This window comes from Drosophila montana, unplaced genomic scaffold (genome assembly GCF_035044405.1).
Source record: "Drosophila montana isolate Dmon_TW-CO22-7 unplaced genomic scaffold, ASM3504440v1 contig_3733_1, whole genome shotgun sequence".
NCBI classification, from domain to species: Eukaryota; Metazoa; Arthropoda; class Insecta; order Diptera; family Drosophilidae; genus Drosophila; species Drosophila montana.
Genome location: NW_026998620.1, coordinates 11,052,597 through 11,079,034, shown reverse-complemented (window position 1 = coordinate 11,079,034; position 26,438 = coordinate 11,052,597). Strand labels below are relative to the sequence as shown.

The window sequence follows — 26,438 nt, the reverse complement described above, 5'->3', positions numbered from 1 at the left end:
GGCTTTGAAAATTTTCATTACTTTACAAAATAACATTATTGTCCAAAAATTGAATAGTCTTTAAATAATATTTTCACATTTTCCGCCAATGATAACTTTTTTGATTGTCATTTAATAGCAGTAAAGCTTTCAGAATTCATTTTGATAATAAATATCCACAATAATTACAATATTTTGGAAACACATTTTTCATCCCTTTTTCCGATTGGTTACATGCGAGTTAAACATAAACTTAATCTGCTTTTGCATTAAGTTTATTTAGCATTTCTCACTCTATTGAAATCCGAAATTGATATGCTTGAATAAGCAGATGGACGATTACATAGATATAAAATGGGTACACATGTAAATTTCGTATCAGGTGAGAGATGCATTTTTTTGTCTGCTGGATGTACATATTTGACAGCTTTATCTATCTCTACAGCTACAGGGTATATATATACATATACAAGTAGTTATGCTCATGCTTGTACGAGTGATGTCTGCACTTTAAAGTTGCCATACATAAGTGTTTGTAATACGCTCGTTACATTTATTATGGAGTGCGCTGCTCGACTGCCGAACAATGCAGCTTTCGCCCGTTAGTTGTCTGGGTGGTAAATATAAGGATCACAGTTTTGGCCAGTAACTGCGCAGACTTTGCAGCTGGCATTTGAATGGGGGGCGCACATGACATTCGACACAATTCCCCGGCGCAGAGCACGTTGCCCATAGCAGACTTATCCGGGCAGCAGCAGCAGCACCAACAGAAGCCGGTGGCAACTATCTGTAACTGGAGGCGGGCTGCAGTAAATGCATATTTTATATTTTCATTTCATTGAAACCGACACGTAGCCACATTTACGGTGGTGTGTCTGTGGTGTTCACTATGTTTCCGGTTGTTGTTGTTGGTCTGCCACGCCGGCAATCGAGTAAAGTGTAAATTCGCATTGAAGTTGCCTGCCAGCTAATAAGATCCAATATCCAATGTATATGTCCTTTGACTGGCATAATACTGTTCAATTTTAATTAAGTTAGAGATTTCAACAGAAGCGACACTTGATTGCCGGCGGACAGTTTTTAATTGCATGTTGACATACTTTCGTTCAAGTTGATGATTTCCATATTGAAACTTTTCGAAGAGCAGCTCCAAAAACTCTGTCGCTCCTCTTAAATGCATTTTAACCAAAGTGCACATAACGTTCACCCGGCTCGCCTCCCCTGTAGACTTAAAATAAACGTTTATTTTCAGTAGCTGAACATTTAAGGCATATGCATACACATATATTAACACTTATATATATATATATATATATATATATATATATATATATAGAAGTATATGTATGGGAGTGGTGTGGTTTTTATGCCCACACGGCGGCTGTGCAATAAAATTGCACTAGTCGTGGCTTATCAAACGAGCAGCATTGAGTTTGCCTTATGATGCCCTCGAGAAGTCGCCAAAAAGTGTGCAGCTAAAGTTTATATTTACGCTTCGCCCGTCACTGAAATATTGCACTTTATATATCATCTGGGATATCTAGAGCATAAAAAAAGTAAATAAATAAAAACAAGCACATTCTATCGAGTGTTAGTATACCCTATGTGCTATGCTTCAACTTTAAGCTGGCTTTTAACTGAGTTTATATTTAGCTTTCATTAAATCAATGAAATATATCTGTTATTGCATTTAAGGAAGACCTCTAATGTAATAAATATATTGCAGAAATATATTTGCTTAATATTAAGTATTATTTCTGAATTAGAATACATTTACAAATTTTGATATTCAAAATTTTTAATGAGCTACCGTTATATTATAAAAAAAAAATTCACAAATAAAATTCTGTTTTCATTAGTTTTTCAAAGCCAAATGTCATAAATTTAATCAAACCTGATCTGATTTATTTTTTTCCCTTCTTAAATTTTTGATGCAAATGACGAAAATAAAAATTCAATTTGGTTTTAAGATGTCGCTCCAGAATAAGAGTATTGGACTATACATATAGAAATAGATACTATACCCTTTACTTTAGGCAACGAAATGAGCCGCTATTCGAACCAGGGCAAGTATCTTGCCAACTAGTTACATACAAAACACAAAAGAATGGCGCACACTTTTGACTGCCCTGCACTCCTTCCGTGCCTTGCTACCCCCATCTGTGCAGCCAGATCGTGCTTACCCATTCCGCATGGTGGTCGCATTTGTCTACACCGCAAAAGTGCCTCGGTCCGGGTTTGATATCTGCACGTTGCTGTTGCTCGATTTTTGCTGATTTGCTTTTTGCTAGCTTCTACGAGTATTTGGTTTATTGTTTAGACGACAAATTGCAAGGATTCCGTTTTGTTTCACTGCGCTGCATCCGTGTACGTGTCCTGTACGTCCAAAGTGCCTGATTAAACTCTGGTAGCCAGAGTTCGCTACCATTGTCAATTTGCGGAGTAAAAAAAGAATTCGATTTCTGTAACGATGACATACTATATCCCTTTCAAAGTCTACAGAATGCAAATGGGGTAAATTTTATATGTCATGGTAGTTAGCTCAGTTAGTTGACATGTTTGTTGAACGTGAGTCTTTCTCGCTCGGAATCAAAGCATTTTTAAAAATTATCCTTTTTTATAGTAAAGACTTGACAGTATGAGGGAGGGAGTGTGAGCGTGAGAGAGATAGAGTGAGGAGAGAGAGGCGAAATATGTTCTAAGAAATCTATAAATATAAATAAATTTACTATGCAGTATTTATGTATGTATTTGCGTATGCACTACAACTACTAAATATATGTTTGTATGTAGGTAAGTATGTTTGTATGTATGTATTATGTATGAATGCATGTTTATATAAAAGAATTTATTTATGTTTGCATGTAAATATGCATGGTTGTATTTATGTATACATTATGTATGCATTTATATATGTAAATGAATATATGCATATATTTTGTATGTTTATGTGCAAGACCACGTTTACCTTTAGATGCGCAGTAAATTTAAAAACAATTTAATTTAAAAAAAATTTAAAAATAATTTATTTAACTAATGCTCTACTACGCGATTCTCATTAAATCTCATAAGCTTCACTACAATTGGAGAAGGAGACGGCTTTGATATTGGGGGAGACAGCTTCAACTATAGAGAAGGCGGCGGCTTTAATATAAGAGGAGGCGGCTTCAGCAGTAAAGGAGGTGGCAGCTTAAGCAATGGAGGAGACGAAGGCTTTAATATTATAGGCTTCAACTATGGAGGAGGGTTTAGTTTCAGCAATGAAGGAGGAGGTGGATTGAGCAAAGGTGGCGGAGACTGCTTGAATATATATATCCTATTTAGATAATCTCAATGTCCGTTTTATGTTTTAGCTTGCACTCAGTTGTAGCAATGCAATTCGATTAGCTGGTATTTGATCACCTAATCAACAGCTGGTCAGAGCTAATTTACCACTTTATTTGCCTAAATTGTGCACCCAAGTCACGTTATTGTTGCCAGCCACATTAGTGGACTTGCAACTAATTCAATTTGTTTCCACTGAGCTGGCTGCTGCTGCCGTCGAGGGGCTTTTAATAAAGCTCAAGCTAATTTTAGAAAAATGTCCCAAATTAGTAAAGAAATTTTCAGATCGAAAAGTTAGACCTTAAGTGTTGCACTTAAGTAATAATGCTGAAGTCCGAAAACAAAAATTTTGAAAGTTTTTGGCACGTAATTTGCATAAGAGTTTGGTATGTGTTCAGTAAACTAAGTGCAAATATCTATATGAGCTTCATACGATGCACAAACAGTTGCCACATTTGCGCTGCATTAAAAACGCATTTTCATCTTCTTCGTCAGCAGGTTTAATAGTCTGTGCAACAATGTGCATGGCGCTTGCTTGCGGTCCTGAACACAGGAGCAAATTCAAAAGGAGGGGCCCAAATGTGTACAGTTTCAGACAGAGATGCTCATATATTTATTTACTATTACTATTACCAATTACAAAGATGTCAAATAATACAAACTTTTTGGGTTTCTCAAAGCTCATTACAGCAAGCCTTGAAAATTGTTTCTGGCCTAATTAAATTTAGATATCAGAAATTGCCCATAACTAAAAACACCCAAAAATGAAACAAAAACCGCAATCAGTGCACCAACTATCCCCTAATAAGTCACTAAGCAGTTGTCGCGAATCAAGTAAACGGAAGAGGATTATCCCAACCAGCTCCTTGTCCAATGGCAGCCGAAAGACAGAGAGCAAGGCCGGTAAGTACTTGTATCCACCAGTGCTCAACTGCTTAACAAGTAGAAGGTTGCAGAAATAAAACCAGCTGAGCTTCAGGCGACAGAAGTTCAGCCAATAGAGCCTCCACCCCCAAAACGATCATGCCGCAGAACTTCCCAAATTGCGAAGACGTCTTCGAACAACCCCAAAATCGATTTACCTGACCAGCAGCCGAGGAATAAATCTGGTAAGTACTTGTATTTATCTGTGTCCATATTGGATTAACCGAAAACTTTAGAACCTCAACCACCGAAGCTTTAATCGTCGAATGTTCTGCCATCAGATCCGCCACCGCTAAAACGATCATGTCGAATAAAATCGCACCCTACGAAGACATCATCAAACAACACTAAAAACCTTAAGAACGATGACAAAGACGATTCAACCTATCAGCTACCGGGGAATAAAGCCGGTAGGTAGTTTTTTCCGTCTTTGCCCGAATTGGTACCAACCGCCAGAGCTTTAATCCTCAGGAGGTCAGCCACTACAGCCTCCACCACTAAAAAGATCATACCGCAGAATAACGAAGAAGTCTTTAAACGAGACTCATAACCTTGGGAACGATAACAACCAAAAGAAAAAACACGTATCCAAAGGCGATTCAGCTGATCAACAGGCGGGGGATAAAGCCGGTAAGTACTAGAAGCTATCTTTGTCCGAATAAGTTCTAACCGGAAACTTTAGGACCTAAGCCGCCGAAGCTTCGATCGTCACATGTTCAGCCACTAGAACCGCCACCACCAAAACGATCATGTCGCAGAACTTCTCACCTTACGAAGACGTCGTCGACCAACACCAAGAGCCTTCAGAACGATGGCAATCAAAATAAAAAGTGCAAATCCAAAGACGATTCAACTGATCAGCTACCCGGGAAAAAAGTCGGTAGGTAGTATTATCAATCTTTGTCCGATTTAGTACCAACCGCCAGAGATTCCATCGTCAGTAGCTCAGCCACATCCTCCGCCACCAAAACGATCATGTCGCAGAACTGCGCACCTTACGAAGACGTCTTCGACCAACACCCAGAGCCTTCGTAACGATGATAGCGTAAAGACAAAGCATGAATGCAAAGCTGATCAGCAGCCGGGGAACAAAACCGGTAGGTACTTCTATTTATCTTTAACCAAATAAGTATCAACCGGCAACTTTAGAAGCTCCACCACCAAAACGATCATATCGCAGAATATCGCATCTTACGAAAAAGTCTTCTAACAACACTGAAAAGAAAAGGTACGAATCCAAAGACGATTCAGCTGATCATCAGCCAGAGAAAAAAGCCGGTAAGTACTTGCATCAATCTTCGTCCGAATGAGTACTCAGAGGAAGCTTCAGGACCTCAAGGACAGCATCAGTCGTTAGAAGTTCAAGCAGCAAAACAATCTAATCGAAAAACAGCGCAGCTTATGAAGACGTCTTCGTACGACACTAAAAGCCTTCATAACGATGAAAATAAAAAACAAAGGAGTGAGACCATAGACGTTTCAACTGCTCGTCAGTTGAGGAATAAGACCAGCAAGTACATGTATCTAGATTTGTGCGAATAATTATCAATGGGAAGATTTCAGGATCTCAACCGCCAGAGCATGAATCGTCAAAAGTGCAAGCCCCAGAAGTTCAAACACAAACAGGTTCATATCATAGATCATCGCAGCTGACGTCAACGTCTTCGTCCGATAGTAAAATCATTCAGAAGGATGATAACCAACAGAAAAGGTTTGATACAATAGAAGTTTCGACTGTCCACCAGTTGCGGGATTTAGCTGGTATATCTTCTATCTATTCTTGTCCGACTAAGTACCAACCGGAAATTTTAGGACCTCAACCACCAAGGCATCAGTCGCCAAAAGTTCATCCACCAGAAGTTCAAACACCAAATTGGGCATATCGCAAATCATCGCAGTTGACGTCGTCTTTACATGACAGTAAGAGCGCTCAGAAAGATGATAACCGAAAAAAAAGGCGTGAAACCTTAGACGTTTCAACAGCCCAGCAGCCGAGGAATAAGGCCGGTAAGTATATATATATGGCTTTGTGTGAATAAGTAATAACAGGAAGATTTCAGGATCTCAACAACTTGGAGTTCAGACGCCAGGAGCTAAATCACCGAAAGTTCAAACACCAAAACGCTTATATCGCAGATCATCGCAGTCGACGTCGACGTCGTTGTACGACACTAAAAGCGACCAAAAGGATGATAGCCAAAAAAAGAGGCGTGAAACCATAGACATTTCAACTGCTCAGCAGCCGTGTAATAACATTGGTAAGAACCTGATTTTACCTTAATCCGAGTAACTGCCAGATCTTTAATCTCTAGGAGCTCCCCAAAATCTTCCAAATCGCAGACCATCACAGTATACTCCGATGACGCTGTACAAGTCTCCAAACCTTCAAAACGATAACAACCGAAGCCAAAGCCACGAATCCGTAGACTTGTCAGCTGATCATCAGCCGGGAATGAATGCCGGTCAGTAACTGTTCTGTCTTTGCCAGACTAAGTAAAAACAGCGAAGGCTTTAATATCTAGGAATAAATCAAACGTCAAAACTTCCATCGCATGGACTTCAACCCAAAGTGCGCCCACATCGCAGAACATCGCAGTATACTCCCACTTCGTTATACGAGAACGAACGCTTTGAATACAATGACAACCGAAAGCAAAGGCGCGAATCCATAGACGTTTCCAATGTTCAACATTCGGGAAGTACTGCCGGTGAGTCCTATTTTTTCATTCGTCAGATTAAGTAACAACAAGAGGATTGCAGGACCCAAACCACCGGGGCTTCAGCCTCTAGGAGTTCAAACGCCAGTACTTCAACCCCTTACTCGTTCATATCGCAGACCATCGCTGTATCTGCCGACGTCACACCTTGGGGACCAAAACCTTCAAAACAGTGAAAGCCGCAAATCCATTGACAATTCCACTGTTAATCATCCGGAAAATATAGCCGGTGAGTGCTTGCGTCACCTTCGTGAGAATAAATTCCTGTTATGTGGATTCCAGGAACAGAATCGGAAGGGCTTCAACCAATAGGAGCTCAAATGCCAGGACTTCAAACACCAAGTCGCCCATGTCGCAGACTTTCGCAGTATACGCCGATGCCGCTGAATGAGGATCAAAACCCTCAAAACGATATCAACCAGCAGCAATGGCGTGAATCCAAAGACTTTACCAAGGTTCATCATCCGGAAACTATTGCCAGTGAGTATTTGTTCAATCTAACACAGAATAAGTCAAATAGGAATATGCAGGGCCGCAACCACCAAGTCTTCAAACTCTTGGAGCTCAAGCGCCATTACTTCAAGGTCCAACTCGTCCATATCGCAGATCATCGCTGTATTTGCCAACGTCACAGCTAGAGGATCAAAGCCCACAAAACAACAACACAAACAGCGAATCGATTGTCTATTCCACTATTAATCAGCCGGAAAATATAACCGGTGAGTACTTGTTTCACCTTAGCCAGAATAAATTCCACTAATTGAATTGCAGGAACCCAACCGCAAGGTCATCAACACCTAGGATCTCAAATGCTAGGACTTCAAACACCAATTCGCCCATGTCGCAGGCCTTCGCAGTATACGCCGACGCCGCTGTATAAGAATCAAGTTCTTCAAATCGATATCAACCATCAGGAAAAAAGTGGTTCCATAGACTTTTCCACTGCTCACCACCCGGAAAATATAGGCGGTAAGTTGTTGGCCTACCTTTGCCAGAATAAGGTGCAACATGAATATTGCAGTACCCAAACCGTTTCAATCTGTAGGAGTTCAGTCGGGGAATTCCGTCAGTCCAGGACCTCAACTTTCAGAACTTCAACCCCCAAAACTTCCATATCGCAGACCATCCCAGTTCACCCCGACGTCGCCATATGAGCCTAAAGGCTTTCGAAACGAGGACAATCGAAAGGAAAAGTGCGAACTAATCGACTTGACTGGTGCTCAACAGCCCGAAAATAAGACGGGTAAGTAATTTATCTACCTCACTCTGTAAATAAATAAAAAACAAAATTAAGGACCCGAACCACCGGGCCATCAAACACCGAGACGTCCATATCGCCCACAAATGCAGTCCGTATCGGCGTCGGATTTGCAGTCTAAATTTCTTCTATACATACGGGATTTGAGTTCAGAGATTGTCCACCACCAGGTCTTCGAGCATTTCTGCGCCTTCGGCAGTTTGCAACGCGTCTACGTACTGCAACGCACCGAGAACTACAATTACGCGCTAATAATCTTCACATCCGCAAAGTCCGTAGAACTAGCTGTGGCCGCTAATCCACACAAACTACGTAACAAACCCTATATTTGCCACAAGGCTGGACCCTGGAACCTTGGTTGCTTCAAAAGCGAGAGGCGTATATCTGACTTCAGCAATAGCAAAAGGTCCATCTTCAGAGATCGATTGACAATTAGGCTGCCTTATGGCGTTAATATTCATTGCTATATTTACCTATCAAACTCTAGCATGAATCAGTCTAACAACAGCACTGAGCAGGAAATGAGCAAGAGATCAGCCTTGCTGCCCCAAGTATCTGTAGACCTGTTACATCATCTACGCGAGCAGCAGGCACCACTGCAGCCTAGCATCAAGCAAGCACCTCTTGACCTTGATCCCGAAACGCTCTTCCCCAGCATGGGTGACAACTACAGTTTCCAGCGTCACAGTTATACGAATTTTGTGGCCTATCAAAAGCGACCTGGCCACTACGAAGCGGTGCCAACCAACGCCAAAGTTGGACTGACGGCCATCGCCTATGCAGATCTGAGAGATAAACGTGATTTAATATCATTTTTTTATCAGACCGACTAACTAAAATAAATAGCATTTGACAAAAGTTTAAGCTTGACTGCATATATAGAGTTGGTCAAGAAGTCCTACCCCTTGTAAATAGGTAGAAATACGGTTGTTATAGATGAGTGCAAATGTATCTAACAGAAAAAGAATAACACTCCCAACCTCATGAAGTATAAATATTTTTGATAGAAATAATCTCGTCTCGACTCTCTCTCTCTCTCTCTTTCTGTGGGTCTACTTAAAGTCATCGATATCAGAGAGAATAAGAAGCAGATGTGGAATATAGATTCTACTAAAAATAGCATATCTCTGATTAAATTTAAATTTAGTATTTAGATATTCGCAGCGAAAATACTCTTTTTTTTTATTATATGTTTATATTTTACGCTGGAATCGATCAGTGCCTTCTGATCTCTACCAAGCGAATAACTAAGGGAAGAATGTATAGTTACTAGTATGTAACCTATATGATATTAACAATGAAGTTTTTTACAATGATGGGGAAGGAGATGTTTAAATAATACGCCTCGTAGGTAGGTCGTCGGGGTGTATCCTTCGGATGCGCCTCTCTCTCTGATGGGGTCAGCCGGGACCCTGGCTGCTAAAGAAGTTTAACTAAGCTCCGACCTTTGTTAGACGGAGATCGCGTTCGCTAGCAAATACTCAGGTCAAATATATTTTAAATTTTAGATGCGTTTCCCTTTTTGGCCGTGGTTTTTACACATATCAAACTTTTATATTTTATTTGCTTAAGAAGTTCGTTGCCAAGCGAGCATTCCTAAAATTTTGGATACAATATTTTTGTAATGCAGCAATCAAATGGATTGGGCCCATTCGGTCTGCTCCGCTCCTGTGCTTATGTGGGGCTTATGTATTTGTGTAATGCTGATGGGGCTCGTTTGCCGTGCTGGCAAGTGAAACCATATAATTTGAGCATCATGTAGATGCACTTATCAGTGCGATGCTGCACTTGGCAAGCAAAGGCACTGCAATAGATAAACATCAGAAGGTAGTGGGAACTGCATTATACTGTGGCAAAAGCATTTCTGGGCACGAACGGTGCAGTATCAAGGCGTGTTGGAGCAAGTGCAGCATTCGATATGGCACTTGCATACTTATGGCATCATCTCCATTGCAGCATTGCTTATTAAAACAACCAATCGCTGCTCTTATGCTTTGTGGCCGCTGCACGCCCTAAGCGCGGGTATATCGTAAGTAGTGTGTGATTTTTGCAGTTAAGCCATTCACTTTGATTGCTTTTGGACAACGCGTCGTATGATTGTTTTTGCTGCACTTGCTGGGATTAGGGACTAGGGCGGCACTAAAGCACCGAAGCACTCAAGTGGAGCGTGCGAGTCGGATTGGACGTGGCAAAATTGATTTGTGCACGTGTGCAGTTAGCTAATGAGCCGAGCAGAGCATTGCCCCAGGGTACGCTATAGAACAACGCAGCTGCATACAGAACGCGTCACAAGACATTGCACAATTGCCGCTGAAATGGGAGCACTTGCAGCTAGAATCTGGTAGCTGACAGCTGAGAGCGTACACAGGACAACTGACAGGATGGCATCAGCTGTTTGCACGGTTCGCTTAATTAACAACATAACAATTTGAACATACACACATCCACACGAGCATGGCGGCAAGAGAAGTAAGCTTATTGTGAACATGTCACACCATTAGGCTTGTAACGCAAGGCTAATGACTAACTAGAAGACGACGGAGCTCCAAAGGAGGTAGTTTGATAGACAGACAGGAGATGAAGTTTCTAATAATTTAATTAAAAGATTTATTATGCTACAGCTTAGCTTGGAAAGCACTTGAAAGCTTAAAGCTTACAGCTTTATTTACTGAATATTTCTTGATTCATTTGCAGTTGACCCTTTTTCATTTGGTGCAGATTTTTTGGTTAAGAGCACAGCTTCTGGCAAGCTTAATTTTTGCAATTGAAAACAATTGATTTGACTTAAAGCCTTACAAATTATGATACTTTCAAAAAAATTATCTCAGATAAAATTCTACATAAAACTAATTCTGTAGCTTTATGGCTTGTTTTGGCAATGCTGATTTATACATTGAATGCAAATAACCCTATTAAAGCTTAATCGTTGTCAAATCGACTCTTTCTTTTAAATGTATTTTTCATATGGATTCCGGGACAATGCAGCTGCTGTCATTATGTCCTGATGGTCTGGGCTCGCCTTGGTCAACGTCAAACGGTGCAGTCGTGCATCACAAATTGCTGTCAACAAAGTTAGTCAGCCTGCGGCCAGTCAATACTGGGCTAGGCAGGACATCCGGTCCGCTAGTCGCTAGTGGACGCGCCCAGGATGTGCCGCTTAATGTGTTTGCCAAAGCCAAAGACATTCACGCAGTCATCAGACACATCCTTACATCCTAGCAAGTTTGTCTCTGTGTGTGTGTGTGTTTGTCATGGTTGGAAAGTGTTTTGGGAAATCAGCGACAAATCGAAAACGAAATGAGTTTCTGTTAAATGTTAAATCACCAGCGTAAGCATTGCTCTGATTACTCATTTGGGAGCGCTGAAATCGAAAATCAGAGAAACAAAATATCTCGATAATAGTTCCGCACTTGAAGCTGAACGGGGAAAAACTTAAAGAATTCTTCTATTAACAGCAACGAGCTACAAATTAAGAATAAATATTTAATGCAAAATGTTTGCAATTTTACAAGTCACAGCGTCGACTCATGCAAAATGCCAGTCCCAATGCTGCATGGGTCCGTAAAGGGATACCAAAGAGATTTACAAATTTGCCAAAATTGCTAAGATTTATAGTGGCCAAAAGCGAGTGGGTCTCACAGCGTTTACAGTGCGTGCTGTTTGGAAAAGTTTTTTGGCAACATTTCAGCGGAATTTTCCCTTATTTTGCCAACTGAACAGTGGAAATTAGCAGCTGCTGTGGCAGAAACAAAAGTAACTATGTGTATTTTTTTCCAAGGCTACCTGCTTAAAGTTGAAAACATATTTTGTTGTTGTGGCAGGCATCAGCTAATCTGTTAATTTATGTTAAAAAGTTCAGGAAGTTTTGAAGCGCTTAGCAAACAAAATGCAATAAACTATTAAGAATATTCAAACACTGCAAACAGATAGAGATGGACAGGGGGCGAAAGAGATAGAGACAGTGCAATAAACCGTTTACAGTTTTTGTGCATTTCATTAATTTATGTTTGTTTGTAAACTTAATGTATATATATGTGTGTGTGTGTCTCTGTGTGTGTTTGTTTTTCAGTGTTATTTGATTTCAACACTTGGCTGCAACAATAGAACAAACTTGAGCCAGCCAAAAGGCAAAAGTCACACGAAAAAGATAAACATGCTCAACAACCACCCAAACCACCCACCACCCACCAAGCCACCCAACCACCCAAATATCCACTCCTAGCAACTCATAGTCCCAGCTCCACGTCCCTGAAACGTGCTCAAGTCTAAAGTGGCTAACGAAAAGTTAAAATGTTCTTATGCATAAGTGATGCGACGTCACATTCTTTTCATGGACTTACTCGCTTGCTCTGACTTCGGCTTTCATGCTGGTCCTGGCTCTTGTCCTGTTCCTGGCGACAAAGCGCTCACGAACTGTCCGCATTGCAGTTGTTTCTTTCCATGCCCGTTTTCCTCCAGCCCCGTTCTTTTTTGGCTGCGGCATGAAAACTTAATGCCGTAATTAACTGTTTGCATTTGCGCTTAAAGGCCGCGACAGCAAATTAAACGGCTCGCATATCGCGTATACGCCGCGTGTGGCTTAAGCCGCAACTTCCACGACAACGAATCGCACTCGCAATCGCATGACCCACTTGGGGCAGCATCTCACGCGCCCTCTTGGACCCGGTCTCGCCATTTAAATTTGCGCTTAAAGCCAAACCAAACCAAAACGTAAAGTGAACCGTTAACTTTTCTCTCATTTTTTTTAACATTATCAACACAAATCGGAAGTGCCGTGACATAAACTTCCGCTGACTGCGCACAATCGAAAACAAAGCAAGGCGATCAACTGCATCGCTATTCGACCAGAATATACCCTAATAGAGGAGCTATAAGACTTAGGTGTTCACAAGTTTGTGTGTTGAAATAAGGCGTTATTATTTTTATTTTATCGTAAATTATTGGCCAAGAGGCCGAGAAGTACAATCCTTGCAACTTGTTTATCGCTTAACTTACACTTGCACCTGTATATATAATTCAAATATAGCATATATGTGCTAGGTTGTATATTTAAATTTATTATAATACAAGCATTTCCTGTCCGACTTTACCCGGCTAAAGTAGGTAAAATTCTTTACAACTGCGCCCTCTCCGACTCCATCACATCACATTCAATTCTTGGTTAAACAAATTCTTCGTTAATCTAATTCAAGCAATAATTTTCACTGATCTCAATGTTACATATATAGAAGAAATTACCCGGCGTCGCCTGGGTCAAATTTATAAAGTTGGCAATCCAATTGTTATACGATTATGGACACCACGCGTCTACACATTCACAAATTAATTTGTCTTCATATAAATTGCCTACATTTTTTTTATATATAAAAATAAAATAAATTAAATACCTTAACGCATATTTTCTAATTTCAAATTTGAAGAAAAATAAGTAATCTGTCTTCTCGGGAGCTCGAACCCTAAACATTTACATATTCATTTTCCTTCCTATAAATTGTCTGTATTCCATTGCACAAACAAAATATTTTCTAATTTAAACTTGGAAGTAAAAAGTATGCCGTCTTCTCGGAATCTTATTCTATTCTTAAGTGCACAAAAAAACCAAATTTCTGTTAAGATTTCTGTTTAAATTTATTAAACATAAACCAATATTTTCTTATTACGGTATTCTGTCTTTTCGGGGGCTCGAACTCTAAGCTTCATGCCCAGTGTGCAAACGCTGAGGCCTTTGCTAAACCTTGCTTTACACTTGTCTTTAGTTGCACATACATATTAGTAATATGTTGTAAAGCTTTATTTTATAATAATATGATACTTATTATGTATAGTTGATTTAGTAATAACATCATCCACATTCTAGAGTTTGAGCCCTGCAGTTACTTATTAAAAACTCACATGTTTTATGTTGCCCGTTTCTTTAGCTATTGCCAAACTGTGTTAACTTTTTGTGGCACATATCCGCGTGTCATAACGAGGCAACCAAATCGAGTGCCACTGGCATTTCGACTACCAACTGTACAGGAAATGGCTGTAAAAACGTTTGAGTTCGAATTTCCCTCCTCATACAAATTAACTTTGATGACTTTGCGCAAACAGCAAGTTACAGGCGCGATTTCATTTCCGCCGCTTTAACGCGATTAAAAACGCTGAAATTGAAATATTTTGCACAGTTTTGGGACAAGGTCTTGTTCACTCTCCATTCTGGCCAACTTAATGAAATTGTCAATTGCAATTAGTGCGCATAATGCACTTTTTGGATACAGCCATGTTTCATGCTTGCCCCCTCTAAATGTCTGTCAATCTGTCACGCAGTCAGTTCCCCCCAACTGGCAACTGGCAACTGGCAACTGGCAACTGGCAACTGGCGCACTTACATGCCCTAAGCAGTTGTATGCAAGTGTTCAAGGACTCGCCAGCAGCCTTAGCCGGGCTAGGCTACTCAAGTGTGCGGCACACTTGCTGCAGTTGCAGGTTTACAGACTGCGTCGTCTTAAGAGTCCTTTAAATGAGTGACGATACTTTAGTTTGGAAAATAAACACATATCGTGCCTTTATAATGGTTAAGTGTTTTGATTGGCTGCAAATTAAATACAAATATAAAGAACAATTTTCAATTGAAAATTTGTACCTTTAACTAAACCGTTAATCGAATTAGTTGGATAAAAAAACAGCTTAACCCAAGCCTGAACAATATTTTTCAAGCTTTAATGCTTAGATCTGTTTTTACAACTATTTTTAGATTTGTTACTGCTTTGAAAATAGACCCAGAAATAAATATACTTGATGAACTTTCAAGATAAAAAATATAATTGGCTCAATTGCTTTCTTCAATAATTATAATATATGATGAATTACGACTCGAACCAAAACCTGGATTTATAGATGTAAAAAACCTAGTTCCATCTGAAATTTGTGTATAGCTGGCACACATAATCTTAAGCCCACAACTCTCAGCTCAATCTTGACTACAAACAAGTTGAACAATAAGAAATTTAAATTGAATATTAAGTATAAAATTTATTAAATTTCATTTAACAACAATCAGTCGGAGATTTCAGTATTTAACTATATTGCGTATTTAGGTAAGGGGGGAGAGTTCACCCGGAGGTACTTTGGTCCATTATGTTGCCTGATGCGTGCATAGATTAGTTCGCACATTTATTTGCCCTGGCAGCACTTGGTGGGCGCTTTGCCGGCGCATTGGCATTGCTGGTTTCCGGCGCAGTTGCCGCCGCATTTGCCGGAAGTGCACTGGCAGTCTATAGGCAGGATTTCACTCATTAATATAATCGAATAATTGAACTATTTTATAAACGTTACTCACTATTTCCGCATCCTTTGCAAGGCATCTTTAGTTAATTTTTTATTTAGATCTTTATTAAACAACTTCTAAGCTCAGCAATTGCTGTTTGTTTTGTATTGCTAAAAACTTGTCCAACATCACTTTTTATACCCCTTCGGCAGGGAGCTGATAAGATATAAAAGCCGTGTGCAGCTGTGTTCGTAAGGCGTGCGCAAAACTTATTGCGCTGATAAAACGCCGGCTACGCAATTTTGCGCACGCCTTGATAAGCCAGCCAATGCTTATGCTTAATACTATTTAATTGATTACAATTTGTTAAGCTGCGCCCCCCGAATGGTGTGCAAAAGACCCTATAAAATCCCAGCGCTGCTGAGTCAGTGGCAAAGTCAGCGAGTAAACATCGTGCTAAACACACTTCTAAACAAAGTTCATATTAAAAATATATAAACAAAACATAAAATGGGTTGCAAGGCTTGTGGAACCAGTGAGTATAAATACAGACCGCACACCAGAGTTTGTACATTATAAATTCAATTGGTAACTTGCCACACAGACTGCCAGTGCTCGGCCACCAAGTGCGGCGACAACTGCGCCTGCAGTCAGCAATGCAACTGCGCCTGCAAGAATGGACCCAAGGACAAGTGCTGTGCCAACAAGAATTGATTGAATACAAATTATACAAAAATATAAATTAATATTCGGCTGCAGACTAATGAGAACAATAATAAACAAGAAAATAATACTTTAACTAGCTTGACTTTGTTATTTTTCCTTCTCTAAACCTATCTGTTAAATCGTAACCAATCGGACTACTTATGTCTGCAAATAGTTTGCTTAAAAGCAATTCGAAGCTTTATGTGTTCGAAGGTATTGAATATATGTTTAACAAGCTTAACTTTACTCATAACATATCAGCTTATTAATATAATCAATGTTATCAATACTTATTAGCAAAATGCTAACAATAGCAGACTAACAAGTTGCTCTCACAGTTAAAATCGGTTAAAACAAGTTTCCATTTAAATCACTTGTACGTTTTTAAAATATTCAAAGGTATTCGGCGTCCCAAATAAATTTGTTCTTGTTTTATTTAAAAAGTTAAAACGCAGAAAGCTTTCCTTAATATTGTCAACAACTTGCACCAAGAAAGTGCTCCAGCAAAACTCTTTTTAATAATGTTAAAAATCAAATCTTTATTGGCCATTTTGACAAGAATAGTTCTTTAGTTCTTTCAACTCATATATTGCTTACATTTAATAAAAAAAACTCCATTCATAGCAATTAAGGTGCACATTTTCAATCATTTTCCCCAATATCAGTGTGTCTCTGTGTGTATGCGTATATGCTATTTGTATGTATATTTGGGTGTGTGTGTGTGTGTGGGAATGTGCGCGCGACTTTTATATTAAAACGTAAAAAAATGTGTAATTAAGTTCAGTTTTCAAATTTTGTGTATATATATAGATATATATATATAGTATGTATATATTTATTGATTAAGTTGGATTACTTAAAAGTATTATAAAATTCTTACAGTTCACAATGAAAGCTTAGTTGTTTACACAAAAAAATAGTTATCATTTCATTTTTATCATCCTCCTCCTGCTCCTCCATCATCATCATCATCTCACTTTTGTTTATCCTCTTGTGCTTTTGTTTCCTTGGTGTGGACGACAGAAGCAGTAGTTACTTTTTTAACGCATTTTTAATGCAATGCACACTTTTTTCCTAACTCAAATCATATCAAATATACTACATCAATTGAAAGTTTGCATTTGCAACATGGAAGCCAATGAAAGGGGTTTATACATAAAGCAATTCATATATAGACAGATATATATATATATATATATATAGATATATAAATATATACGTACGTACATAATGTATAACTAAAATGAGCACAATTGAAGTACATTTGTGTCCCAGCTAAATAACTTAAAATAAATTTAAAATTAAAAATAAAACTCACAAATTTAGATTCAACAAATATCCGTAGTTACATAAAAAAAACTTAACTAAATCCAAGTAACTGCTCAACTTAAGCACTTAAAATTAATTCATTTAAATACAGACATTTGACAAAATTGACCAAGTCGTGTCTAAGCACGTATTACACACACATGCCAAATCTTGCATGCCACAATCTGTTATTTAAACCAAAATAGAAAATCTATAAGCATAAAAATTATTAAAATTTAATGACCTGGATCTGTGTGAGTGGTTTTGTGTGGGTGTCTGTGTGTGTGTGTGTTGAAGTGCTGCAATTTGCATGCATTGCTCTTGTCGTTTTGTTGATTCGTTTTTGGCGTTTTCACAAATGCTGCAAGAATAAATAAAATAGTTTTAAATACTGAAATCAAAATATGATGCTTACAACTAGTCGAAACAGGTAACCACATTTAACATTTAGATAAAATACATTTAAATATTCTTCTTTTTTGTTAGAGTTTTGTAGTAAGTTTTGTATAAGTATAACTAGATAAACATACATATAAATATCGCTGACTGTATCTGTGTAAATTCGTATCCGTTCCTCAGTTCAAAATCTTTTCCTAGTCTATCGCAGGCTAATGGATATAGTCGCCTTCTGAAACCAGCTTAGTTCACTCCAAACACAGTATCCCAGTATGAATTTTAAATACATACATAATACATATGCATATGTGTTAAAATCCATTTGACAATAAATTCGATTAGACGATTAACATTCAGTAAAATTGTCGAATAAAATTTGTATAAAATATTTTAAACATTTTTCATTTCATTATTATATCTTGTACTTGTTGATATAGTTATAACAGTTATAGTTTCGTGTGCGTGACCGTGTATGTATGCGTGTGTATATATATTTTTTTATATGTATATATATATTATACAGTAAGATAACAAAGGTAACGATAAATTCTGCTATAAATTTGAAATCACAACCAGAAATCTATTCTTTACTGTATCGAATATATATGCCGGATACCCAACAAATCTGTAAAAATATAACAACTAATAAATTAAATCTATACATACCAAAAATAAAACACATGCCACAATGATGCATTCCAAATGTGTAAAATTACATTTAGGTAAAACAGTTTTATAATTTAATGTCGAAGTGTCCGATTCGTTGTGAATTGTGGGAAGTTTGGTTGGTTACAGTAAACATCTAATGGACGTCGTTAAAAGCAGCAAATTCTTGCAAACATATATAGGATTCTTTTGTTTACGCGATTTAATTATACATTTTCGCATTTTTATATAAATTTTGTTTTTGCATATATATAAAAATGTATGTATGCTTTGAATAGGCTTATAGCCTATTATATACATCAAAGTTCTGCATCGTCTCAAAGTCCGCCATGGGAAAATCATTACCACTAAAATTGAAAGAAATATAAAAGAGTAGAAAAAAAAACAAAAATTAATAAAAAGAATAAAACAATATGCAAACAAGACGCTATTTTAAAATATATTTAGAATGTGTAAAATGATGTTAGTTGTGAATCAAATGAATAATGTATTTTAGTGAAAAGGAATATCTTGCAAAATGTATGTTAAACAAATGGTAATATCAACAATTGTCTGTTGGTGACCCTCATCTCATTTAATAGCCTTAACAACGCATTCAATATGCGTGCCAATTTAGTATTAACAACAATAACATCAATATAATTCGTGACGCTAACAACAATTACGAATAAACATAAAGAGTTTTATATGAAAGAAAAAGTGCATGCAATAAACTGGTATTTTTTTAATTCCAATAAAGACCCAAAAATGTAGCTTATTAAAAGCCATTTTTGCTTATTATAATTGTATTCATTGTTCTTGTGTTGTTCATTTGCGTTTACAAATGCATGATGGTGCTATTCTGCAAGCTGCGATTATATCAAAAGTTAGAATATAGAATTTCATTAGATATCAATTTCAGTGTATACATATACATATACATATATATATATATGTATAAACATATCTCATTTGCGGCTGCTGAAAAGCTTAAAAAGATGGCAATACTTTGAAGTGAGAACATTTAGGATAATACAACGAATAAGAATTATATATATTTGAATATATATAAATGTGAGATCTTAAAATTGAAACTGAGCGAGCGACCTGATAAGGTTGAGAAGTTAGTACAATGGGCAGCGACAGTGGGCATATCAAATGAATGTGACAAGTGTTGCAAGTGGCGAGTGGCGAGTGGCGTGAGTTTATGTTATGCAGAGGCTCGGGAGGGCGGTGCAATGATGTATTTTTTTTTATTTTTTGTTGAGCAGACAAAATGGACGCGCTGTTAAAACCGTGGCTGTTCAACAGACAAATTAACGACATATTTAGTTGCTGAAAATTGCGAAATAAGTTCATAGAACTGTCGTATTTTGCTTGTTTTTTTTTTTTTTTTTTTGTTTTTTTGCTGGGTGATATTGATGCGATTGCGATTTGTACATAAATATATAGATAGATATGTAGGTATCAAACAATACCTTTCGGTAAGAGGCACAACCCAAACTAGCCCTCAATTCGATTTCGTGTTTTAATATTGGACCGTTTGATTATAGGGCGATGGAACGGCATATGCTGATTTAGTGGGCATCATCCACTGTGCTTCATGCCCATTGGCGCACACATTAAATATGGTGTGACTTATCTGACCCAATATGGGATCGTCTGGTGCTGTATTGATGACATAATTCTCGAGCTCACGCGCCACAGAGCTATCATCTGAATCAGAATCATCCCTGTTATAGGATGTGGTTGCGACGCTCGATGGATTATAAAACATGATGCCACTAGGTGGAGAATAACTGGATAGGTACCACAACACAACAAATTAAAAACGATTAAAAGTAGAAAATGAAAATAAACAAAGAGTAGAGTAAGTTACAGAGTTTCTTTTTATCACTACTGCGTAGCACAATTGTTGTTTTTTTTTTTTATTGTTATTAATATTATGTATACTTAATAAACAAAAAGCCGAAAGAAAAATAAAACACAACAAAACAACATAAACAATAGACGCCAACAAATAATATTTTTTATTTAAATGGAACTTTTAAAACGTTTTTGGTACTGCTTTTTTTGGTTTTTTTTTAGTATCCCTCTCGATTTCAAAGTATTGCAATCTAATTAAACTCTTAAAAATTGGGTTTAAACCAAATAAAGCTTAATATAGAAAAGTTAAAATACAGTCGAGACTGCACGGAAACTGAAACCCAGCAAGCCAAATGCGAACTGAGGCTTTTTCTTTGGGTCTTCGGGTACTCAAAACTGAGTAAACAAGATCAACAGAAAAATAAATAAATAAATAATACAAAAAAACAAACATTGGGAAGAGGCGTTCAGAGACGCCTCTTGTTGGTAAGAGGTCGGCCATGCAAAACTTACTTTCCCATCGACATGCTATCCTGCGGCGGTGACTGCATTGGGTGATGGGGCGTGCCACTTATGGAGCCTGTATCCCCAGTGGTACGCACCTGCACGCGTATCGTGCTTGGCACATATCCATCGACACGGGGCGTTGGTTCTGTGCAGATAAAAAAGTCAAATATTAATATGTTGTGTGTGTGACAAAGGATACCCAAGTTGACTTCCTTGACAAAACAATTAGCATTATAATAATATTAACGTATATGTATATGTATGTAACAAAACATTGATCAAATAAATTCCAAGACAAATGAAATTAACTCTTCATTCTAGTTCTTTTGGGACTGCTTATTGTCAGCAAACAAAATCAACTTTTTAGGTACTCCAATCAGAACAATTCTTTTCGAATTTTATGGGCTTGCAGCCGTACCAGTACGCTGTGTATAAAAGTCGCCAAAAGCGAGATCGCGGTCCAACGGTTGTACGTTGATGTCGGTCGGATGCAGACAACGCAGCATTTCCAGATCGCGAATGCGATCGGCCAGATTGAGTATTTGGAAATCGCGTGCAGTCCAAGGTGATAACATTGTCACTGAGCCACATTCATTCACATAGGCAATGGTAACACCACCTAAGCAAAAGGAAAAACGGAAAAGCCATTACCAAGCCGTCTTAACATACTAAATTGTATTTACGAACCCAACTCGCTGTCAGAGAAGCGCAACAAAAAGGTGCCGATGCCAGTCACGGCCCGCAAGAGATCATCGTGTGCCTTTGCCTTGTTGATGAAGCCCGTAATGCGACCGGCTTTCCACATGGATAGCAAATGGTCTTTGGTCAGTTTCATAATGGCAAAGAACCATTCCCAGAAGGTGAACGTGCGATCCGGCAACGGTTCCTTACAAAATTGATTCCAGGAAATATACTCATTGCGCTCGCCGGCAATATTGTCACGCTGCAGCTTCTCGACTGGTTATAATAAAATATTTAATACACTGTCATTTATAAGCTTGCTTTCATAGAACTCACATAGAAACTCCAAATTCTCCGAGGTCAGGGCGCGTTGTGTGCAGGAGCCAAATTTGGTATTGAGTGCTACAGACAGTTGACACCAGGTGACACGATCAGTGACCACAAACGGATCACGAACAATATCTGCGAATGCATTGTCCCAGGTAATGGTGGCCCAAGATTGCGGCTCTTGATTGCCATGGACAATGACCACCACAGGCAGCGACAGTGTCCAGACGCGAATCTGATAATCATTTACTGTTGTGGTGGCATAGAAGAACAATGCAAATTTCTCATCCATGACGCTCTCGGTGCCCTTCTTCTCGGCGCGCTTGATCTTCTTCAGCTGCATATTTCTAAAGCTGGCGGAGAATACATGATTGCTCTCCTGATACTCCATGGTGCTGGAGCAGTTTTGTATCTCGCCCGACGATTGTCCAGCCAGGCTGCTATGGGTCACATCCATGTGTGTGCCACGGGTCACAAAACGCTGAGCCTGCAACTCTGCAAAGCCAATAAGAAAATTTAGAGGAGAAAATTGATAGGTACGTTACCAAGGTGCTTACCTGACATTATAATACACTCGACTGTGGGCGGATTCATTTGTATGCCTAGCTGGGAGCCGAGCAGCCAACGCACTGAGGCCGCAAAGCGTGTATTTGTCTTCATCACCTGCGGCGGCTGTTTATCCACAATAAAAGCGGAGCACACTAAATTCTTTTGTGCCACCTGAACTTGCTCTAGCATACAATTAAGTTCTGGATCATCGTTCATAAGCCGCACACAAATCGTCTCTTTTACAGCGGACAGCAGATGAATGACAAACGATTCCAACATCTCAAAGCAACGTTGTATATCATCCAGCATATTCTCGCTAAAATGTGCCCCATTGCCGGCGAGGGCCTGTTGGCGTCGCCAATTCTTTAGCTCCGTAATGACCATGTCCTGCAGCGACTCATAGTACAAAAAGCTGCGTCGCAGCCTGGCCACGAATGAGTTTTTCTCCTCAATTAAACGCTTGAACAGTGTCTCAGCATCGGGTGAATTGGGCGCGTTCAGCATATATCGATAGCTTTGCACCAAAACTTTGAGACTTTCGGTGCATCTGGAGAATTCATTCAAGCTGTGCATAATCTGATGATGTACCTCGTATAGTTCTACCTTGGGTGTGACCATAGGGCCGCCGGCCGTTGCATTTTCACCCATATTATTCATAATGCCGGTTGACATACCAGCAGCAACTGGGGATGATCCAGCAACGCCTAACAATTCACTAGCATCAACATAACCACCGTTCATGCCAACGACAGCGGCGGCAGCGGCTACTGCATTGTTCATATTATAGGTGTTCAGCGGCATCGATTGGCCCGCGGCGGCAACGGCAACACTCTTCTCGGCGGCTAGCTGCAATTCCTTTTGCAGGCCGCTGCGCAAATGCGTATAAAGCTCAAGTGCCGGTGTGCGTTGGATAAGCGCACAGAGCTCCACCAGGCGATACTTCAGCACCTGATCGCTGGCACGTGTCGATAAAAGTTTTTGCTGCAGATCCTCGATAAACTTGATCGCCACACGTTCTAATTGATTTGTTGAATTTGGCGTTATCTGCTCGGACCTGTGTGTGTATGAGAGAAAGAGAGAGTGAGAGTATTAGAAGAAAATGTTTGAATTGGTCTTAAACGAAGCTCCATTTAGGCGGTTCGGCAGTATTTGGTATTGTTACCCTAACCGCGGAACAGATCTGAGGCACTTACACCCAACTTCATCTTTTTCTTAACATTTTAAAGTGAAAAAGAAAATAGTATCTCTCTTATCGTCGACGAGCGATCTAAAACGTTCAATAACTTGAAATATTTTAGCACTAAGCGATTCTTGAAGCGAACCGTTAGCTAGGAAGTAGAAATTTGAAAGCCTTATTTGTAAATAGAGCCCATACCTATCATTGTGTCTTAGTTTAAATACCTCAGCTTTACCCACTGATCAAGCAAATAACGGCCACTCTGTGGAGACTCGGGACAACTACTCACATTATTCTGTCTTCGATCCAGGGCGCCAAGCAGAGGCGCAGGTCGTACAGACCCTTCTTATTGTAGTAAGCCGCCATGCGCTGCTCGCAGTCGGCATGGCTCGAGATGCGCTTCCACAGACTCATGCTGCTCATATGGTTTATTGGCTTGGATGAATATGTATGGGATGTTAGCGTGAGCGATGCAGCTGTTGCATATGCTGCAACCAGGATGCAATGACAGGGACACTGCTGACAGTATGTGCTTTTTGGCCCAGAGTGTTTGGATATATGATTCTGTGTTTGTTTTATTAATTTTTATTGTCTTATTTTGGTTTATTTTTCATGCAGTTTGGTTTTTTATTGATTTCTTTTTTTTTTAATGCATTTTTGCTTGGCTCTCTGGCTGCTTGGTGGTGACGGCGCCGATGACCTGGCCAAGGTCCAGCTGCTGACTTCCACAAGCGAATTGGAAGTTGGATTCGTCCATAAAATGCACACGCACAAACGGAAGGTTAGATATGAATGCTTATGGATAGAAAAACTATAAAAAAAATATATATATACATAAGCATATAAGTGGCAAGGATTATATGAGGGGAAAATTATATGTACATATAGATGTATGTGTGTGTGTGAATGTGTGTATCGATTTTTGTGTGAGTGTGTTTGTTAAAAATGCGAGTCCCTTATTCAAATTGTCTACACAAAGCCAAAATGACTGAATAGAGCTCTAGCTTGTTGACCACATGAGACATACACAAATAGAAATGAATTTAATTACCAAGCATTAAGCTAAATCGAAAACCATCTCTGATATTTTACATTAAATTGCACATGAAATTCACAATGCAGAAAATTAACTTATTTATGCTTGAATTATCTTTAACTATCTTTATTTATACAATAAGTTTGAAGTCAAAATGACAGTTTCAAAACTGGTGCATCGCAAGTTAAAAACATTTTAAATTGGGGATTTTCAAGTTTTAAATGTCACTCATTGAATATGCAACGATGCAGCTCATCTAACAATGGGGGTAGGCGGGATGTAAACGTAGGTAAATATATAACCCCCTACATAAGAAAACATATATAATATTTATAAACATAAAACGTATATGCAAACAATGCTGACGTATATTGTGCCCAGCTGTAATAGAGCGCGCCACAAGAGGCGCCATTGTGTGTGCGTTTGAGCCTGGTGTGTGGTTTATTGTAGGGGGCTTCGAGTGGAGGGATGCGATAGAGCCATGTGCTAACAAAACACAACTTTAATTACCATAACATAATGGCAAAAGGCAAACAAAGCAACAGAAACTCGCACGGCAGTGAGAAAATAAATAAATAAACAGAACTCGACCAGAAAGCAAGCAAATATCCGACGCACCCTTATGATATGGTGGCCAGATGGACTCCGGGACAGTTGGACAGGTGTAAAAATTAATTGCGCGTTGCAAATACAAGTTTTAACAGTCATTTAGAAATGATCATTTGCGATTATCAGTTCATTCCCGTTTCGTCGTGTGGGGGACACCAAAACGTGATCGGCGGAGAAACAAACAGTAGACGAGAACAACAAACAACAACAACAAGAACCCAAACAACAAGAACCCAAACAACAAGCCCCCGGTAAACCGAAGACCCCAACAAAAGCAACTCATGGCGAGACATTTGTTTGCTTTTGTGGTCGATACGCTAATTTTCGTAGTTCTCTAGAAAAAAGGGACAACGCGAACGCAGCGCACGTAGCAAACATGAATGGCCCGAGAAATGGCCAAACAAGCCAAACCAGTCTGACCAGGCTCAAAAAGAGAGCAGCCCGACGCAGTAACTAAAATTAGATAAAAATCAAAATACACACACAGACACTTATACAAGAAAACAAAAAGACACAATGAAATGCGGCAGGCTGTAGAGATGAGAGCTGACCGTGTCACGATCCAAGATTTAAGGGAAAGCATTTGATACCTGACGTCCAAACTCGCAGTAAACTATTTACATATATCTAATAAAAGAAAAAAAATAATAATATAAAACGATTCTAATTTTCAGATGTAACATTTTTTAAACAATCCCCATCTGGCTGTCTAATATAAGTTGTGTAATTATGATCGAAGTTAATTGGATACAGTTGACACTTCTCCTTTTATGGGTTTCATAACTAACGAAATTTAAAATGGATGAAAATGTAATGAAATTGTGATGCTTAACAAGTCTAACAAAAGAAACGTCTGTGTTTAAAACCTAAAAAAAACTTTTCTTTTTTTCCTCATCTCAAAACGAAGAAATTCAAAGTCTAGTCTATCGATAAAATTTCTGGATGATTATAATTTACAAGAAAGTTATGATTTCCGTGTTTGCACTCTCATAACCGGACACGCTCCCATCCCTATGCAGAGAGCGGTCGGAAACGACTTTTATTAAGCCCGAAAAAAAACAAAAGGACCTTTTTTTCTTTTTCTTCTCGAAACTAAGCATTTTCAAATCTAATCTGTTGATTTTGATATTTGGATATTTATAATTCCAGAAAGTTATGATTTTCCATGCTTGGCCGCGCTC

The 26,438-nt window shown here is 38.8% G+C and overlaps 4 protein-coding genes and 1 long non-coding RNA gene across 14 annotated transcripts in view; 3 read left to right on the top strand and 2 right to left on the bottom strand.

The window, feature by feature from the left end:
- The first annotated feature begins 278 nt into the window (after positions 1-278).
- Positions 279-3,880, top strand: LOC135437228 (uncharacterized). The gene is made up of 3 exons (XR_010437654.1): positions 279-361; positions 425-788; positions 3,802-3,880. It is a non-coding gene; the product is annotated as an uncharacterized LOC135437228 (long non-coding RNA).
- Positions 3,881-3,985: 105 nt separating this feature from the next.
- The window catches only part of LOC135437222 (serine/arginine repetitive matrix protein 1), a 30,668-nt gene continuing 8,215 nt past the window's right edge, over positions 3,986-26,438 (top strand). For 2 of the 9 annotated variants that reach the window (XR_010437652.1, XM_064695111.1), the window contains exons 1-17: positions 3,986-4,206; positions 4,260-4,412; positions 4,509-4,637; positions 4,699-4,857; positions 4,910-5,107; positions 5,169-5,324; positions 5,377-5,505; positions 5,558-5,737; positions 5,791-6,234; positions 6,288-6,485; positions 6,540-6,689; positions 6,750-6,935; positions 6,988-7,173; positions 7,227-7,424; positions 7,475-7,663; positions 7,716-7,913; positions 7,966-8,187. Coding sequence is in view for 8 of the 9 variants with exons in the window: in XM_064695111.1 (XP_064551181.1) it covers positions 4,068-4,206; positions 4,260-4,412; positions 4,509-4,637; positions 4,699-4,857; positions 4,910-5,107; positions 5,169-5,324; positions 5,377-5,505; positions 5,558-5,737; positions 5,791-6,234; positions 6,288-6,485; positions 6,540-6,689; positions 6,750-6,935; positions 6,988-7,173; positions 7,227-7,424; positions 7,475-7,663; positions 7,716-7,913; positions 7,966-8,187 (3,214 nt within the window). In the remaining variant the exon portion in view is untranslated. Of the gene's footprint in view, positions 4,207-4,252; positions 4,413-4,508; positions 4,638-4,698; positions 4,858-4,909; positions 5,108-5,168; positions 5,325-5,376; positions 5,506-5,557; positions 5,738-5,790; positions 6,235-6,287; positions 6,486-6,539; positions 6,690-6,749; positions 6,936-6,987; positions 7,174-7,226; positions 7,425-7,474; positions 7,664-7,715; positions 7,914-7,965; positions 8,188-8,238; positions 9,177-26,438 lie in introns of those variants that run through there. The other 7 variants (XM_064695109.1, XM_064695107.1, XM_064695106.1 and 4 more) reach the window with 7 other exon arrangements.
- On the bottom strand, positions 15,191-15,563 carry MtnE (Metallothionein E). Its single transcript, XM_064695116.1, has 2 exons — positions 15,524-15,563; positions 15,191-15,458 (listed from the first exon to the last, which is right to left on the bottom strand). The coding sequence occupies exons 1-2, from the start codon at positions 15,546-15,548 to the stop codon at positions 15,358-15,360; spliced, it is 126 nt and encodes a 41-aa protein (XP_064551186.1). The 5' UTR covers positions 15,549-15,563; the 3' UTR covers positions 15,191-15,357.
- Positions 15,826-16,250, top strand: MtnD (Metallothionein D). The gene is made up of 2 exons (XM_064695115.1): positions 15,826-15,986; positions 16,056-16,250. Exons 1-2 carry the CDS (start codon positions 15,962-15,964, stop codon positions 16,163-16,165), a joined length of 135 nt encoding a protein of 44 aa, XP_064551185.1. The 5' UTR covers positions 15,826-15,961; the 3' UTR covers positions 16,166-16,250.
- Stat92E (Signal transducer and transcription activator Stat92E) lies at positions 16,949-24,423 on the bottom strand. 2 transcript variants are annotated; one of them, XM_064695113.1, is made up of 9 exons: positions 23,902-24,423; positions 22,444-23,489; positions 21,896-22,381; positions 21,566-21,835; positions 21,297-21,497; positions 20,885-21,023; positions 19,984-20,304; positions 18,527-18,873; positions 16,949-17,825 (listed from the first exon to the last, which is right to left on the bottom strand). In XM_064695113.1, exons 1-7 carry the CDS (start codon positions 24,033-24,035, stop codon positions 20,034-20,036), a joined length of 2,547 nt encoding a protein of 848 aa, XP_064551183.1. In that variant the 5' UTR covers positions 24,036-24,423; the 3' UTR covers positions 16,949-17,825; positions 18,527-18,873; positions 19,984-20,033. The 2 variants fall into 2 exon arrangements, with proteins under 2 accessions (XP_064551183.1, XP_064551184.1); XM_064695114.1 differs by lacking the exon at positions 19,984-20,304.

Bases quoted from the DNA above. Each gene is read 5' to 3' on its own strand.
- MtnE (XM_064695116.1), bottom strand. From the start codon at position 15,548: ATGCCTTGCAAAGGATGCGGAAATA. The intron at 15,459-15,523 runs GTGAGTAACGTT...TCCTGCCTATAG, and splicing joins TTGCAAAGGATGCGGAAATA to ACTGCCAGTGCACTTCCGGC.
- MtnD (XM_064695115.1), top strand. From the start codon at position 15,962: ATGGGTTGCAAGGCTTGTGGAACCA. The intron at 15,987-16,055 runs GTGAGTATAAAT...CTTGCCACACAG, and splicing joins TTGCAAGGCTTGTGGAACCA to ACTGCCAGTGCTCGGCCACC.
- Stat92E (XM_064695113.1), bottom strand. From the start codon at position 24,035: ATGAGCAGCATGAGTCTGTGGAAGCGCATCTCGAGCCATGCCGACTGC. The intron at 21,498-21,565 runs GTTCGTAAATAC...CCTTTTGCTTAG, and splicing joins CTTCTCTGACAGCGAGTTGG to GTGGTGTTACCATTGCCTAT. The intron at 20,305-20,884 runs GTAAGTTTTGCA...GTACCTATCCAG, and splicing joins GATAGCATGTCGATGGGAAA to TTATTCTCCACCTAGTGGCA.